Below are 15,518 nucleotides of genomic sequence, written 5' to 3' on the forward strand. Positions count from 1 at the left end.
CCCTCTTTCAAATCTTCCAATCACTCTTGTCCCCCAAGTAGTAGTTTTAAGGTACAAATAATATTTTAAATGGTCTTGAACATCAAACAATCATTCATGTTTTGTACTTTTCTAACCTCAAACAATCTGAGGAAAAATAAAATGTTTCCTAGGATCAGATGTCATCTTCTCATCTCAACCGTACGTTTACGAGTATAATTTTCCACATAATTTAGTCATCAAAACCATGTGTTTTGTTGGTTTATTTGGGATTAAACTTGAACCCAACACATTACAAGTAGGATTTATAATTTTATTTTTAGAACTTTTATCTTTGTGGGTATATGAAGGTAGTGGTGTGTATAGGAGGACCACAGAAATAAATATGTAACCCATTTCTCACAACATGAGTGACTGTTGTCTCTCTGTGGGAAGTTGGGCTGTGACTCACTGTGAGGCAACAGAAGCCCCCACCCACCTTTCAAAGTAAGAGCAGTTCTTTCCTTTCCCAGAGAGTCTCAGCAAATGCAAGAAACTGTTCCATCTTTGTTTCCTTGTAGCAGAAATTAAATTCCCTGAAATCCACAACCCCTATATGTCAGATTCCATGTGTCTCCAACTCCATAAATTACTGTGTATGATAGCTCTGTCTGTGTTATATATACCACCAACCAAATAAAAACTCATGAATCTTAAAATTAATCAGAGAATATAAATGAGAGAAACCCATCTTTGATTCAAACTAAGAGTGATGGAAAATGGGTTTTACTCATCAATGGCCAAGGAAAAGTTTTAGTATGTCCTTTTAACTTTACGTCGAATATAATTTTATTTATTTATTAATCTTAGTTGCATGAAGCAGAAGAATCAGACACGATTTGGATGGAGTAAAGGGTGATTCTAATGTTGCAAACTAGTTTTAATTGAATTATTTTTATGCCAATGTTTCTGTAATCAAGATTTTTTTTGTGTGAAGGAAACGATATTTCCAAGACATTTTAATGGAGATGAATCATGATGCCCATGAAAAGATGATTTTTGGGATTTTATGTCATGGGATTTGGATTGAGTACAGTTAAAAAAAAGTAGAAGTTGACCTGTAAATTTAAAATAAATAAATAAATAAATAAAAAGGTCTAGAATTGAAGTATCACCCTTTTTTTCACACCACCTCTTAATGTGTCTGACAATTAATGTAAATAAAGATGAGGAGAGACTTTATCTATTTATTTGACAATTCCCGGAGTGCATGTACATAAAAAAAGCACCACTGCAACAGTGATGCTAACTACATGACTTCAATATTTTCAAGAAGGCAGACTTACAGTTATGTAATCCCCATAGTCATTGGGATTCACAACACTCGAATCTTAACAATCATCCAATGGTCAGCATGGATCTAATAATTTTTCTTTCGAAAAATATCTTATTCAAGTATAAACTAAAAGAACAAACTCCAATTTCTCCCTCTCTGTCCTCGCGTGTCTACCATTTCAACATCAAAGCATCTTGAATGTGAATTGTATTCCATGAAAATGATATCTACCCATCTAGTGTGATCCCAACAACAATGAAACAAAAAGGGTCTTATCACGTAAGTGTACACAATGGGTTGAAAGCCCTAGTATTTTAACTCTCAGTATGCGTTTCTATTACTTGGTCACAATGAGTAATGAACAGCACACATGAATGGTGGCATGAACATAGACAATAAAGGAACACCTATAGATTGATTCGAGCCAAACAAAGGTTCTTCAAAACTTTATGAGGTCATACCCATAAATTGTTATATGCATGTGTATCAAAGTACTCTTCTGAAGGAAGAAAACCTAAATAATACAATAACCTTAAAATTTTCAGTTTAATGCCATTGAATTATCTCATTTAATATCAACTAAGTCTGAAGGTGATGTTAAATATGCTGATGTGGGCATACAAGCTTCTTTTACTTTTTGGGTTTTTTTTTTTTCCTTATTTTAATAATAAAAGTATAAGGCTAACTTTTTTACATAAGGGGAAATATTTTAATTGTCTCTGAGGGTCTGGTGGTAACATCGCATGGAAGGCATTGAAGGCAAATCAAATATAATATTAGATACTGAAGAATGCAATAAAGACAGGAATTTATTCCAAGATTCTAATGCAAGCAATGAAAAGAGAGGAACAATAATAGAGGGAAGCCTTCCATAAATATCAATCAAGCTATCAGAAACCTGAGCATACAGACATGTCCCCATCAAACCTTTCAATCAGCAGAAGCACAAAATCATATTCAGATACCCATGAAATGCACTAAAATTTGAAAGATTCCAAAAGTTCCAATTAAACCATTGATGCCAATAAACACGATGGAAGGATGAAATCTTCATGAGGAATTAATCCAATCACTAGCAAAAAGATGTTGGTCGGTATGAAAGTTGTCATTGGCAGAGAACCTCGAATCGGCAGTGATGGGTGCACCTACTTTTCCGAATGAATTGCCATATAGCAACTATATCTAAGAGATGGAATGTTCGGCACTCGAAAGATCCTCTATGGGGTGCTAAATTGATTGTTCAGATAAATGTTCAATAATAATCATTGGATCACAAAATTTGGTTAAGCATTTTATCTACACAGAGAGATTGTTCTGTGACCCACAACCATTTATTAAGAGTTTTCTACCTAGAATTGTGTATGTTTTTTTATGAGATCATTAGAAGAATCTAAACCATGTAAACATTTCTCAAAGAGAGATTTTTTTTCCCCTCTATATTCTCTTTTTGGCATACAAACTGATAGAGAACCTTAGACCACAAGTTACAAAGCACCACACCTTTCTAGTGAGATACAGCACGATAGCTGAGTCTGTTAAAACACTAGAAGAAAACCTTAATGAGGCCCTTTGGCAACTTGAATGGAAAAATCTTTAATAAAAGAGCAAGAAAAAGAATTGGTTTTATCAACCCAATTGAAGCACCAATAACTATTACAATTTTCTGAGAACAAATCTTTTTTAGTAGCTGTGTGGAAGAATAGATATGTTAAGCCAAAAAAAATACAATAGTATACCTTAAACATGGATCCTATGCTTTGGCTTCTCTACATAGGATCGAGGAAGAGCCAGTATCGCTACTAGTCCACTGGCAAAGGCAGCAACTGCTCCCACAGCAAAGGCTGGTGAATTCCCACCACCGAATAGCTGATCCCATGGTCCAGCTCCCAAGGAAACCACCACCTGATATAAAACACCAATTCCCATCACCTCAACAGATGAAAACTACAAACAAAACACATGATTGAATAACATAGAGCAAGTAAATATTTTCTTATATAACACGTAGGCACCAACACACACGATATATCTATATATATATATGGATCAGGATCAAGAACCAACTAAATGGTCAACGTGTTTCATCCTATATGGGTTAGAAGTTTCAGAATGTTTTCTTATACTGATCACAGAATATTTGTCAGTTCACAACATTCAAACGTTGTATTTTAGCTGTCACGAAGATATAAAAACAAATGAAGGTGCTAGCTAGCTTAGTTGGAAAAGTCGATCAGTGATGATACCACAGACCTGGGTTGAGTTTCCGGCATCACCGAGTCACTGATCACATTAAAAACAGGCTTACCAATCCAAACCCCCCACCCTCCAAAAAAAAAAATTGACTCAGAAAATAAGCCTCCAAAACTCTTAGCAAAATAAATAAACCTTCCCTAAGAGTTCAGTATTTTTTTCTCTTTTTGGGTGGGTAAGCTAGACTTGAACCCCCTACCTCAAAGTGGCATTACTACAATTGCACAAATAAAGGAACTAGATGAATCCAAATACCAGTTATTTCAAAAACATATTCTTACACTGGAATACCAATTGGGGTAGGTTTTCAATGGTGACTGACATGATCGCCAGTCCCTAATGCGGGGCCAAGGCCAATTGTTGTATACGGGGACTAAATTATGGGCCTGCCTCTTCTCCTCCAACCCTGGGAGGGGAACTTTATCTGTCATGTTGAGACTGTTAATAGTTCGTTTTCTTCCCGGCCAAGGCCAATTGTTTTATAGTGGGATGATAGAGAATCCAATCTGTGAGCAATTAGGAGGAAGATTTGCACAAGGATCTATGGGAAAACGAATCTTATTTGTAACGAGGTGAAGAAAATCCATCATGTTGAGATGGCTAATAATCCATGTTCTCCTCTTCCACACAGGAATCCACAAGAAAAATAGCAACAAAAGCCATAGAAAAAACATCCTCCTCAAACAGCACAAACTTATGTGGTTCATTTTTTGCTAGATACGCGAGATTTTATAAATAAGTAGTCAAAAAATATACAACATACAAAGGGGCACACCCCTCGATTACAAAAACTTATGTGGTTCATGCTAAAGGATACGTCTATGGGTGACGATAAAGAACATCTACTATGAAAAATTGAGCAAAATACTAGAGAAACCAATTTCCTACACCAACAAAACCTCTTCACAAAACTTACAACCCTCCAAAGAACCTTGGAATCCCCCCCAGAAAACCTTCTGATTACCTAGAATACCTCTAGAACTCCCAATTGATTACCTCCAGTGCCTTGGAGTTATACTCTCCAATTCCTTGGAGAGCATGATATACAATATAAGTGGGTTGGCATTAAGGGGTCTGTTTTTATTTATGAGAAGTATTAAGGGCCATGTTTTGAGTTCTACCAGTATAATTATGAACATCGGTATAGAACATACCCTGATGTCTGTCATTTTGAAGTCTCAGCCTAGGCACTTTGGTGAGAAGTCTCCCAGGGGTTTTTTTGGGATTTTTATGTCTAAAGGGATTTTTTTTTTTTTTTTTCATTTTTAAGGAATAGAATCCAATGTTAACAAGAAACACAAAACAGGTAGGGTTCTGTCTAAAAGGCCCTCCTTGAGTTGAGGCTTTAACTTTGATGTATGATATGAAATTTTCCGTTGGAAAAAGAAGAGGCCATTGTCTTCCTCTCTGAGGTTTTCTTCTCTCTTTTATTTCCTTTTTTGATGAAAACGTGCCTTCCATCAAGGCCTCTTAGCATCTATCTCATACTTGTCTGAGCCATCAACAAATTTGTCTGAGCCATGCTAAGTCTAGGGCATAAAGAAGCCACCACTATCTTCAACCATTTATATCAAATTTTAACCAAACTATCTTACATTTCCCCCCGTCATCTTCTTCTAATTTTCCTCTCATTTCTTCTTCTTTTTTTCTTTTCTTTTTTTTTTTTTTCTTTTTTTTTTTTTTTTTTTTGTTGGTATTTTACGAAATAAAATAGTATTTAGTATTTTGCTGCTACATTATTTCTAAGAGTAAGCTAATGTTCTGTTATTTTTACCTAATAATGCACAAAAGAAATATAGAAACTGGCACTACTATAAAAAATAAAAAAAAGATGAAAGTAACAAGATCAAACCATACCTGTGGAATCACAATAGCTATATTCAGAACTCCCATTGATAACCCTGCAAGGTCCCAACCATAACAAGAAGTCTCACAATTACATCTCCAAAAAATTAAATTTAAAAAACAAATACAAAAATTAAAACACCAACCTTGGCCGAGTCCCAAGGATTCAGCACGAGTGGACATCATAGCATAGGGAACACTATAAGTAACCTGCAAGCAAATATTTCAAAAACATAATCAGGTTAAAGAAGTGTTAGACAGTCATGAAAAGAAGAATACTTTTGTCAGGATATTTGCACATCCAACTTTTGCATGACCTCCCTCTTCTGCACAAAGTGGTTTAAGGCCCCACCATTTATCGAGTTTATCCAACCCAGACAATCTCCTAGACCAAGAAAACTCCACAATCAAAGCATCCTAACCACAAATCTTTTAACCTTTTTGGTCGAAGAGATTTCATGGGTCAGACCTATGCATATGTGTCACATACATGGCATGTATAGGCCACAGGACTAAAGATCCCACGAGAAACACAAGTTTCTTTCTTTTTTTTCTTTTGGACAACTAAAAAATGAAAACTTAATTTTCTTCGGTTGGAACTAGAAGGATGAAGCAACTTACAGCCAATGGAACCCCAAGAACTGCAAAAACAATTAGCGCGGCAATATCAACACTGTTAGGAGGAAGATCATTGCTAGAGAACTCCATATTCTTTACCACAAATGATATTATAATCATCACTACAAAGCACAAAGACATGAGAATATTTGAAATCCCCCAGACAAATCCACCGCCCCACTTCTTGCAGAGTGTCTCCATTACCACTGAAGTCAATGCAAGAACAACAGAATTCAACATCAAACCAAATGCGCCCATTCTTACTCCCATGTGATAATTCTGCCCTTCATTCGGCTTTCCTTTGTAAATCTCGCGACCCATCCAATCAGTATCAAAGAGAAGAAAAGGAAACCATCCCAACCATGTCAATGCTGTAACAATCAGAACTATCCATATTGGCCCGGAGAGGTATCTAAAAGTGTCAAATAATTCCCAAAGGAAAGGTTCTTGGGAATGGTGCGACTGCTCTGGCCTTTCATCTGGAGAACTGTTGATGGAACTTAGAGGCATTTCTTGTGCTGCTGAGATGCTCATGTATGTAGTGAAGACAATAAAAACAATGTCAAGAATGAAAGCAGACTTGAGATTGGCACAGTCAACACTGCAAGATGAGGTGACAGTGAAGGGGAAAAGCTTGAACCAGCCACTGTAGGATCCGGTGGCATAGCCAAGGACATTACCAAGAGCCATAAACAAGGAGAAGTATGCATTTGCTATTCGAGTCCTCCTGTGATCCTTCCCTAAAATAACAAATTTACAGAAAATACATGTCAGTTTGTTGCTGGGTTTTGGCTTTGGACATATAGTCTAAGTAGTAGTTGAGTTTGACACCCCAGAAACTCACACTCACACAGATAGTGAATCCAATCAGGACCAAACAGAAAGAGAGTTCTTGTAGCCAGAAGAAATACAATCACTAAAGGAAATAAAATAAAAATGACATAAAAATTTAACCTTCAATGTGCTCATATGTGCTTAAACTCTATACCTCAACCGATACATATAGAAAGGAAGGAAATGTCATAATATAATAGAAATTTTCTAATCCTATCTAACATAGCTTAACCACTAAGCTAGCAAGCTAATTAATTCTAGTTTATCTTCAACTCAAAAAAAATGAAACCCCTAATGGAATTAAAATCTTCAAGGCTGATCTGTTGTACCTTAGCAACCAAGTAAATTAAAATGAACCAACTACTATCACATGTGAGACTAGGTCCATATTTGTGTATTTTCATTCAGCATCTTTTGTGCTTGACTTCTTGACTTGAACCCTGCAAATCCTTTGTTCAAGCATTTTGAGTTTGATCTTCTCATTCAACTTTATCAACTGAATCAAGGATCCTTTTAACCTCTTCTTGTTCATCACCAAAGAAATCAAATTGTGGTCTTAAATCCTTGATTGGAGATAAACTTGATGTACTACTTGCTTCACACTCCCCCCCCAACACACACACACACACTTTCAATTTTGCCGTCCACCTGGCATTACATGCGCTCCAGTCTTCCTAGGATTTGATTGAAGCCCACTTCCCTGAACCTGTAGAACTTGGAAGAATCGACCATGGTTCTTCATAGGGTGAGACATTAGGAACCAATTCTACAGCTTTAAGCTCGGTATAACTTGACACCTCCAAATTTGAAATTGCATACAGGAGTCTGTCACATACCCCAAGAGCAGTGGGTATTACCCTTATCCGCTAAGATTTTTAGTGTTTGGGCTTTGAGGGTCATTTCCCATCCATCTCAGATTCTTTTGGGCAGTTTGGATCAACATGCATTTCTTTGCTTGTCAGAATAAATAGTTGCAAGCTCGGCCTTGTGACTTAAATCGTCCACCACACTGCCAGTTCTCCTAACAAGCTTGTTAGGAGACAACTTCTTCCAAGTAAGGAAGGGGCTGACAGATTGTTTCACCACTAGGTTGGATCCAAACCAATAATACTTCTATACTTGCATGCAATGTACTACTGCCAACTACTCTATCTTGTGTTAGATAACACACTTCCGCATCAGATGCCCATCTTGTAGTGACACCCCAACAATAGCATAGTCTGACGCAATGATCTGAACTTCAAATTGGTAATATCTAGTAGGTCTAAGACCATGTCTTGCACAAGCCCACGTAAATAATAACCCAACACTTGGGAGGGAGTTATCGAGAGAATGGAGAAGAAACTGAGTATTTGGAAGGCTAAATATCTCTCCAAAGGGGGTAAGGTTACGTTGATTAAGAGTACTTTAACAAGTATTCCGATTTACTTCTTATCACTGTTTACATTGCCTAAATCGGTGGAAGTTAGGATTGAAAGACTCATGAAGAATTTTTTGTGGAATGGCAATAATAGGGGTAGAAAGTATCATTTGGTGAATTGGAAGATGGTTTGCACTCCAAAGAAGAATGGAGGATTGGGGATTAGAGGGTTAAGACTAACAAATAAAGCTCTCCTGGGCAAATGGCTTTGGAGATTCGAGGAAGAGAGAGACAACTTGTGGAGGAGAGTGGTTCAGGCTAAATATGGAGAGAAGAGATATGGGTAGTATAGTGATGAGGCTAGAGGTTCGTATGGGTGTAGTGTGTGGAGAGGTATTCTGAAGGGAGTCGATGAGTTTGATAGGGAGATTAGATATAAAGTTGGGTTGGGGGATAAGGTTAGATTTTGGGAGGACTTTTGGTGTGAAACTTCACCTTTATCTACTCAATTTCCATCCTTGTACGCTTGCTCTTTGAAAAAAAATAATACAGTAAGGCAGTGTCTCGTTCGCAACGGGGTCACAGATTCTTGGGATCTGGGATTTAGGAGGAATTTCAATGATTGAGAATTGACGGAGGTTTCATCTCTTCTTGATCTCCTCAACTCGATCCAATTCAGAGAGAACGAACAGGACAGAATGGAATGGATCAAGGCTAAGGATAAGAAGTTCTCGGTCAAGTCTTTCTATTATCGCTTACTTCCATTGTGTGAGGTTTCTTTCTCTCCGTCTATTATTTGGTCAGCTCTTGTTCCTTCTAAGGTGTCCTTCTTTTTATGGCTTGCCTCTCTGGATAGAATCCTTACCTTGGATAATTTGATCTATCGGGGGTGGATAACTCCAAATTTTTGCTATCTTTGTTCAAGGGATGGGGAGTCCGTCAACCATATGCTTATTCATTGTTTTTTCTCCCAGGCTATTTGGATGTTCTTTTTATCTCGTTTCCAGGTGTATTGGGTTCTTCCTCTATCTTTTTTGGCTCTTTTAAAGGGGTGGAGATTCAATATCTTCTATTCTAGAAAGAGGCATCTCTGGACTATCCTTCCCGCCGCCATTGCTTGGGGTCTCTGGAGAGAGCGCAACAACAGGATATTTCATAACAAAGAGAGCTCGACTCACACAGTGATTTTAGAGATTATGGGGTTTCTTTTCCTTTGGTCAAAGTTGAGTAAAGAATTTGAGGGATTGCGCTTCCAAGATTTTGTGTTTAATTGAGAAGCAATTTGTTGTTAGTTCTCTTCCTGCTGGGAGTGTATTTTCTTTTATTTTTGTATATTTTGCTTTGTATGTGGGGGCTATCTCAGCTCCTCTTCTCTTTTTTCTATTAATAGAATTTATATTTATCAAAAATAATAATAACCCAACACCCTGTTGCCTTGAATTAGAAACAGAACCACGCAATTTCTATTTTTTTAAGAAAGGTATGGTGTAATTATATTAAAGCTGAATGGTTGAGTTAACCAACTGATACAAAATAGAGCCCTTAGCCTTCTACATTGCGTGTCTAATTTCATCTAAGTAAAAAACCTTCAAAAAGTGACCCTTGAAATCCTCGAATAGTTTGCTCCAATTAACAACAAACCAATGATGGAGATGATCACTTATGGGATTGTTTGTCCCTTTGCTTCAAAGACCAAACAAATAGCAAAACGGATTAAAAACCATAATATATTTCTTGCTGAATAAGATGACCATTTTCAAAGCCTGTATTCCTATGTTGAATAAGATGGGCTCCATATGAGGACTTTGATTGCCTAATAAAACCATACTCCAACAAGCCATCAAGTTGCTTTCATAGTTCCTCCAACTCGGGAGGACCCATTAGGTTAGGGCCCTTTTATAGGCCATGCGATTCTAGGGACTAGCTCAATTTAGTGATCAATCAATCTAGTAATAGGTAGTTTCTTGGGGAGTTATTTAGGTTTGATCCTTCTCACTACTCCATTATAAAAGTGGGATCTGCTAGACACGTAGCTGCTAGAAATGCCTCAAAGCAGCTCTATGTTAGGAATAAGAACCTCATTCCTATAGGGTTTGACATTCCAATATGACCATGACAAATGCTAAATCTAGGATCTTTTCCCTTTGGAATTCTATTTATACCCAAGGCTTCAATCTGTCGATAAAGCAGAAGACATTGTCAGTCTCAGGAATATCCCGGATGTCAAAAATTAGGTCAAGATTTGATAGGTATCCCTCTGCTATTGTGTCAGCTTGGTGGGGTTACCTCAAATTTCTTCAATCAATGAACTCCACATTTTTATGGAGAAACTGGGTCTTTAGCTCAGACTTCAAGTCGTCACACGAGTAAATCACACATTGACCACTTTACAATTTTAAATAGTTGGCATGTCCCCAGAACTAGGCATCACCATTGAGGCACATAGTCCACATCGCAACCTTTGCCTCTTATGAATCAAATCTCTCTACAAAAAAGTATTACTTCCTGTCAAAGAACAAGTTTTCCAACCCCTTTGCATCTCTTGCCCCCATATGCTCATGATACTATCACATAATCATGGTCCCTTTGATCCAATTTGGTCTGGCTGAGCCAATGAACTTAAGGAGATTGAGATTGATGAGAGCACATCAATGTTCTTAAATGGCACGTACAAATGCCTTAACATCCTCATCTAGGGTATTATCTTCTTGGCCAAGCTTCCATACTTATTTTCAATGTTTTTGAGGCATTAATTATGTCATTCCGTCCACAATCCCATTGATATAGGCAACTTGAGCTCCCACGCCCTCAATGCCTTTTGGTCAATATAGATAGTTGTGTGATCAGGACATCAAATATCATTGGCCGTTATTGAGTAGATTTTATAGCCCATTAATGGGTTGGATGGATATTAGAGATATAAAAGTCTCCTTCTTTATTTGTTCTATGTTGTTTTAGGAATTTGATTTGAGTATGTGTACTACTCACGTTACTTTTCTTTAGACATTTCTTGAGGGGTCAAAACTTGTTGTACTAGGTTGATTTTCATGTCATTTGAAAGGCTATTCAGTTACCTGTTCAACAAGCCCAAGATTTTTTGATTCCGATGAGTATGTGTACTACTCATGTTACTTTTCTTTAGACCTTTTCTTGAGGGGTCAAAACTTGTTGTACTAGGTTGATTTTCATGTCATTTGAAAGGCTATTCAGTTACCTGTTCAACAAGCCCAAGATTTTGTGATTTCGATGAGTTTTGAGAAAGTTATGATCAAAATACTAATAATGTATCAGTTTTACACAGAATTAGCTTCTCAAGGTCAAAATCATTAATGTTTAAGTCATGTTAAGATTAAGGTTTAAAATCTAAAACATGAGAGCCTATATAACTATTGTAATTGATTTAAGATTTTATGAAATAAAAAAGTAGTTTCTTTCAATGAGTTTTAAATGTGAATACTCTCCAATGGAGTTTCTTGATGTGAGGTCTCCATTATTCTTTATGTGATTCCAAGAAACCCTTTGTGATTTCAAAACCCTATCCTCTATCTTTCTCTTCTAATCTTATTTTCCTTTTCTTGCTTTTCTTTCATTTTTCTAACACGTGATTTTATTCAATTTAAGAACTCTTGAATTCTTAATTCTTGAAAACTTGGAGCCTCAAACCCATTTGTTACGTCTTTTTTTTATACTAAACTTTTTATCCTATGATTCTAAACCCCTAACCCTAATTGCAAAACATCTTAACTAAATCCTGCAATCCAAACCCTTTTGAATTTACCCATTTACCCTAAACTTTTACAATAACCATATCGTAGCCAAAATCCAAACAAGGTTCACCTACTCCTTATATTATCTTCTTCCCTCCCGTCATGCATCATTGTGGTTGGTCCATAGTAGTTGACTCCATGGTTACAGTTACAGTTTCCACAATGAACTATAGGAGCTAAAAGTTTGTTTTGATACAAATTGTACCGGCCTAATCTTGGGACACAAGGAAAAATGAGGAAGCAACAAGGAAATTGGAAGGAAACAATGCTCAAAATAAGTTTTTCTTTATGGGCAACAAGTAAGCAAATTTACAAGACATGGATGCTAGCTCAACACTTTTTCACATATTCATGTGCCCTCAAAGATGATGCCAAGCTTTTAATAACTTTGGAAAAGAAACATTATTTTTGGAAGCCATGCGTGTTGAATGTTTAAAAATATGTCCCTAGAAACAGGTGTGGATTTACAATGGGAGCAATGAGGGAACTTTCCTCCACAAGAATTTTTTAAAATTGTAGGATTTAGATGTTATTTCGATGGATAACAATGATGGAAAATAAAACTCGCCGCTACTGCCCCCACAAGAAATTTTAGAACTTCTAAGTGTCTTGTTTGCCCCAACATAAAAAAATAATCCTAGCTCCGCTCCAGCTTAGAAATCATAGAAACGCTTAAACACAACGATGATTGTGATACTGATAATCGAGAGCTTCCACTATTTGAAGTACAAGGAGACCTGTTTCCTACTCAAAACCTGTGTTACTAGATTCACTCCAACCTTGTCGAACAGGGAACCAATTTGTTGTTCGGTTCGTACTGGATTCATGGAATCAGTGAACCCGTTATCTATAACCTTGTTTTGGTCAATAATAGATGCCCCCACCTTTTGATCAATATCAATATTAGAGATATGTTTTCAAACCGATGACATACTTCCTTGACCTAGGACTTCTTCTCTAAGACTAACATATATGACCTAAATACCCTCTGTGGATGCAATTTTTGCATCCACCTCGAAACCTCAATTTGAATCAAGATCACACCCACACAAACCATATAAATAATACCCCAAAAAAAAAAGGAAAACACAAGATTTTTTATGGTTTGGGAAAGGTGCTTACATCCATGGGCTCGAAGAGCCATTCCACCATATTCTGTGTCGAATATTACGTGATTGCATTATCTCTCAAATCCAGGAAATCTAATTCTAATTAAATTACAATTGTCATATTCAACCATATCCAAATATAATAATTATTTAAAGATGAAGAATCCTCCCAAATTGGGATGAGGATTATTCCCTAATTAGATAAAGTTCACCCCAATAGTGCCACGTGTCCGTCTCGAGATTCCCCTTGATCGGTGTGACATAAACGGCCAGATGGGAGAGGATTTTATCCATCCACACCCTCTATGAGTCAGGTTGGTCCTAGAGAGGTGAACTACAACTCAAATTTGAACCGAGGGAAACAACGAACTAGGTAACATTGCTGAAAACCAATTTTTGGACACCTCATTCCTCACTAATAAGGTTTATACATACATTCCCAAAACCCAAGTACAACCACTAGATCAAATATTTTTTTGTAACTCTTTAGTATTTTCTTGTGCACCCAAAACATAATCGTTGCCCTCTCACCATCACATCATCATCATCATCAGCCGTGACATTGCCTATTGGGCTCACTTACCAACCCAAAATGTATAACTGAGGTGATAATTAAAGCCAATTTTTAACATTAAACCCTCCAGCTTGTAAGCTTTTCATCCTAACTACAATTCTTTATGGAGAATTAAAACCACACTTTCAAGCAATTACTTCAAGAACATCCCTACTTTCTCCAAATATTACAAATATGTCCTATTCCACCAAATCCTGAAGAAAACGACCCTTACAAGTAACCTTCTAGTCTAGACGAAGACGAAAAAAAAAAAAGCAAAATTCTGAAAGAGACGGCTATTGACCAAAATTACATAAATCTCCTCAAACACTCAACTCGCATCGCACATAAAATAAAAAAGAAAGCTCCCCGTGTGAAGGTTATTTCAGTAATTTCACACGAGCAATTGCTTAATACGCAGAGATGCGAGATTCTGTAACCAAAGGTGTTTTCTTTCCACGTATCAACCTCGACCGCAACTTGGGTGTTGGGAAACTTACCCAACACCTAACGTGTACAGAAATCTCGAAATCCGCCTAAAAACAGGGAAAATTTGCAGGGATTCTGGCGAGGGTTTATCTTAATTTGCTTAAAATTGTTCGAAAAAATCAGAAATTTACACTAAAAATGTCAAAATTTTGAAACCAGGGATCAAAAAATACCAGTAAGATCGGCGAGGAGTGCTCTACAAGGTCCTTGAATCATGTTGTTAGAGACGTCTAGCAACCAAAACCCTAAAACGAAAGCCGCGATCGCTCGAGGCCTCGGAAAAGAATCCAATTTATCGCCGAGTATTCGACCGATATCTGCCGCGTGCCCAATTATAAGAACCGCAACAACGATTGAAGCTGCTCCAGCTGCTATGAACGGTCTACGACGGCCGAACCGGCTAGTGCAACGGTCGCTCATGTGACCAACCAACGGTTGAACCAGAAGTCCAGACAGTGGACCACATAACCAGACCAAGCTAGCCCACGCGTGTGGGATACCAAGCTCTTGCACGTATGGGGTGAGAAGAGAGAGTTGCAGAGCCCAACCGAACTGAACTCCACACGCGATTGTCGCGACTCGGAAGAGTCGTTTTAATGGAACTCTGGTTCGAACCGTGGGTCGAACCCTCTGGTTAGGTCTCGCAGGGTTCGCCATCTCTCACTCTCTCTGTGTGACGTTTGCTTGTAGTTAACGCCGTTATGATTTTGCTGGTAAGGAAAACGGCTGTTTCAGTTAGCCTTGTTAACGTACGTTTTGGGCTTTGAAGAGGAGATGAGCTGAGAAAATGTCCTTATTTTCCAATTAATTTACAGATGATGCCACAGGTTGAAGCTTTGGATAAGACGCATTGGTAAGCTCGTTTAGGACAAACTGGGAATTTATCATTCCGAGTAAGTGCAAATTTGGTGAGATGGAAACCTCTTTGTTGGGCAACTTGTCAGAGGAGTTTGGATTGTTTTACTTTTTTTTTTTTTTGGTATTTTCGATATGCCCCTCGAGGTTTTGGCGAACTTTTGAGATAACACTATGTTTTCAAACTTATGGTATTATACACCTTGACTATAGTATTGTTTTCTATATGACCATTGTATAAAATGACTTAAACAACCCCATCTTTAAACTCTTCTTCAAAAAATATTAATGTTCATCGCCAAATCCATAATTTTTCTACCTAGGGTTATGGCTGGCAAGATAGAGAGTTGTTCTCCTCACGATTCACGTTGTGTTAAACTTAGATTGATTTTTCGCTCACAAAATTTATTGTCACAGTGCTCACAATCTCTCTCGAATATACTATATTGGTCAGCAAACTTAACGAGGGTAATTTTGTAAATTAGATGTGTCATTCAATACACGCAAGCTCGTGTGATTGGTGGATCCCAATTCTATGAGAGAA

The 15,518-nt window shown here is 37.4% G+C and overlaps 1 protein-coding gene across 3 annotated transcripts; it reads right to left on the reverse strand.

Annotated features, from left to right (window-relative positions):
- Positions 1-52: 52 nt before the first annotated feature.
- SUT4 (sucrose transporter 4) lies at positions 53-14,981 on the reverse strand. Of its 3 annotated transcripts, none has more exons than XM_086439736.1 (6): positions 14,293-14,980; positions 6,011-6,747; positions 5,536-5,599; positions 5,402-5,445; positions 3,031-3,196; positions 53-554 (listed from the first exon to the last, which is right to left on the reverse strand). In XM_086439736.1, the coding sequence occupies exons 1-5, from the start codon at positions 14,774-14,776 to the stop codon at positions 3,032-3,034; spliced, it is 1,494 nt and encodes a 497-aa protein (XP_086295862.1). In that variant the 5' UTR covers positions 14,777-14,980; the 3' UTR covers positions 53-554; position 3,031. The 3 variants fall into 3 exon arrangements, with proteins under 3 accessions (XP_086295862.1, XP_086295863.1, XP_086295864.1); XM_086439737.1 differs by lacking the exon at positions 53-554 and adding an exon at positions 1,937-2,826 and having other exon boundaries at positions 14,293-14,981; XM_086439738.1 differs by lacking the exon at positions 53-554 and adding an exon at positions 1,937-2,837 and having other exon boundaries at positions 14,293-14,981.
- Positions 14,982-15,518: the final 537 nt, after the last annotated feature.

Source organism: Akebia trifoliata, chromosome 4, assembly GCF_017979445.1.
Source record: "Akebia trifoliata isolate Shusen 1 chromosome 4, ASM1797944v1, whole genome shotgun sequence".
Classification (NCBI taxonomy): Eukaryota; Viridiplantae; Streptophyta; class Magnoliopsida; order Ranunculales; family Lardizabalaceae; genus Akebia; species Akebia trifoliata.

Bases quoted from the DNA above. Each gene is read 5' to 3' on its own strand.
- SUT4 (XM_086439736.1), bottom strand. From the start codon at position 14,776: ATGGCGAACCCTGCGAGACCTAACCAGAGGGTTCGACCCACGGTTCGA. The intron at 6,748-14,292 runs GTATTTTTTGAT...TTGTTATTTTAG, and splicing joins ACTCCTCGCCGATCTTACTG to GGAAGGATCACAGGAGGACT. The intron at 5,446-5,535 runs GTTGGTGTTTTA...GGGACCTTGCAG, and splicing joins ATCCTTGGGACTCGGCCAAG to GGTTATCAATGGGAGTTCTG.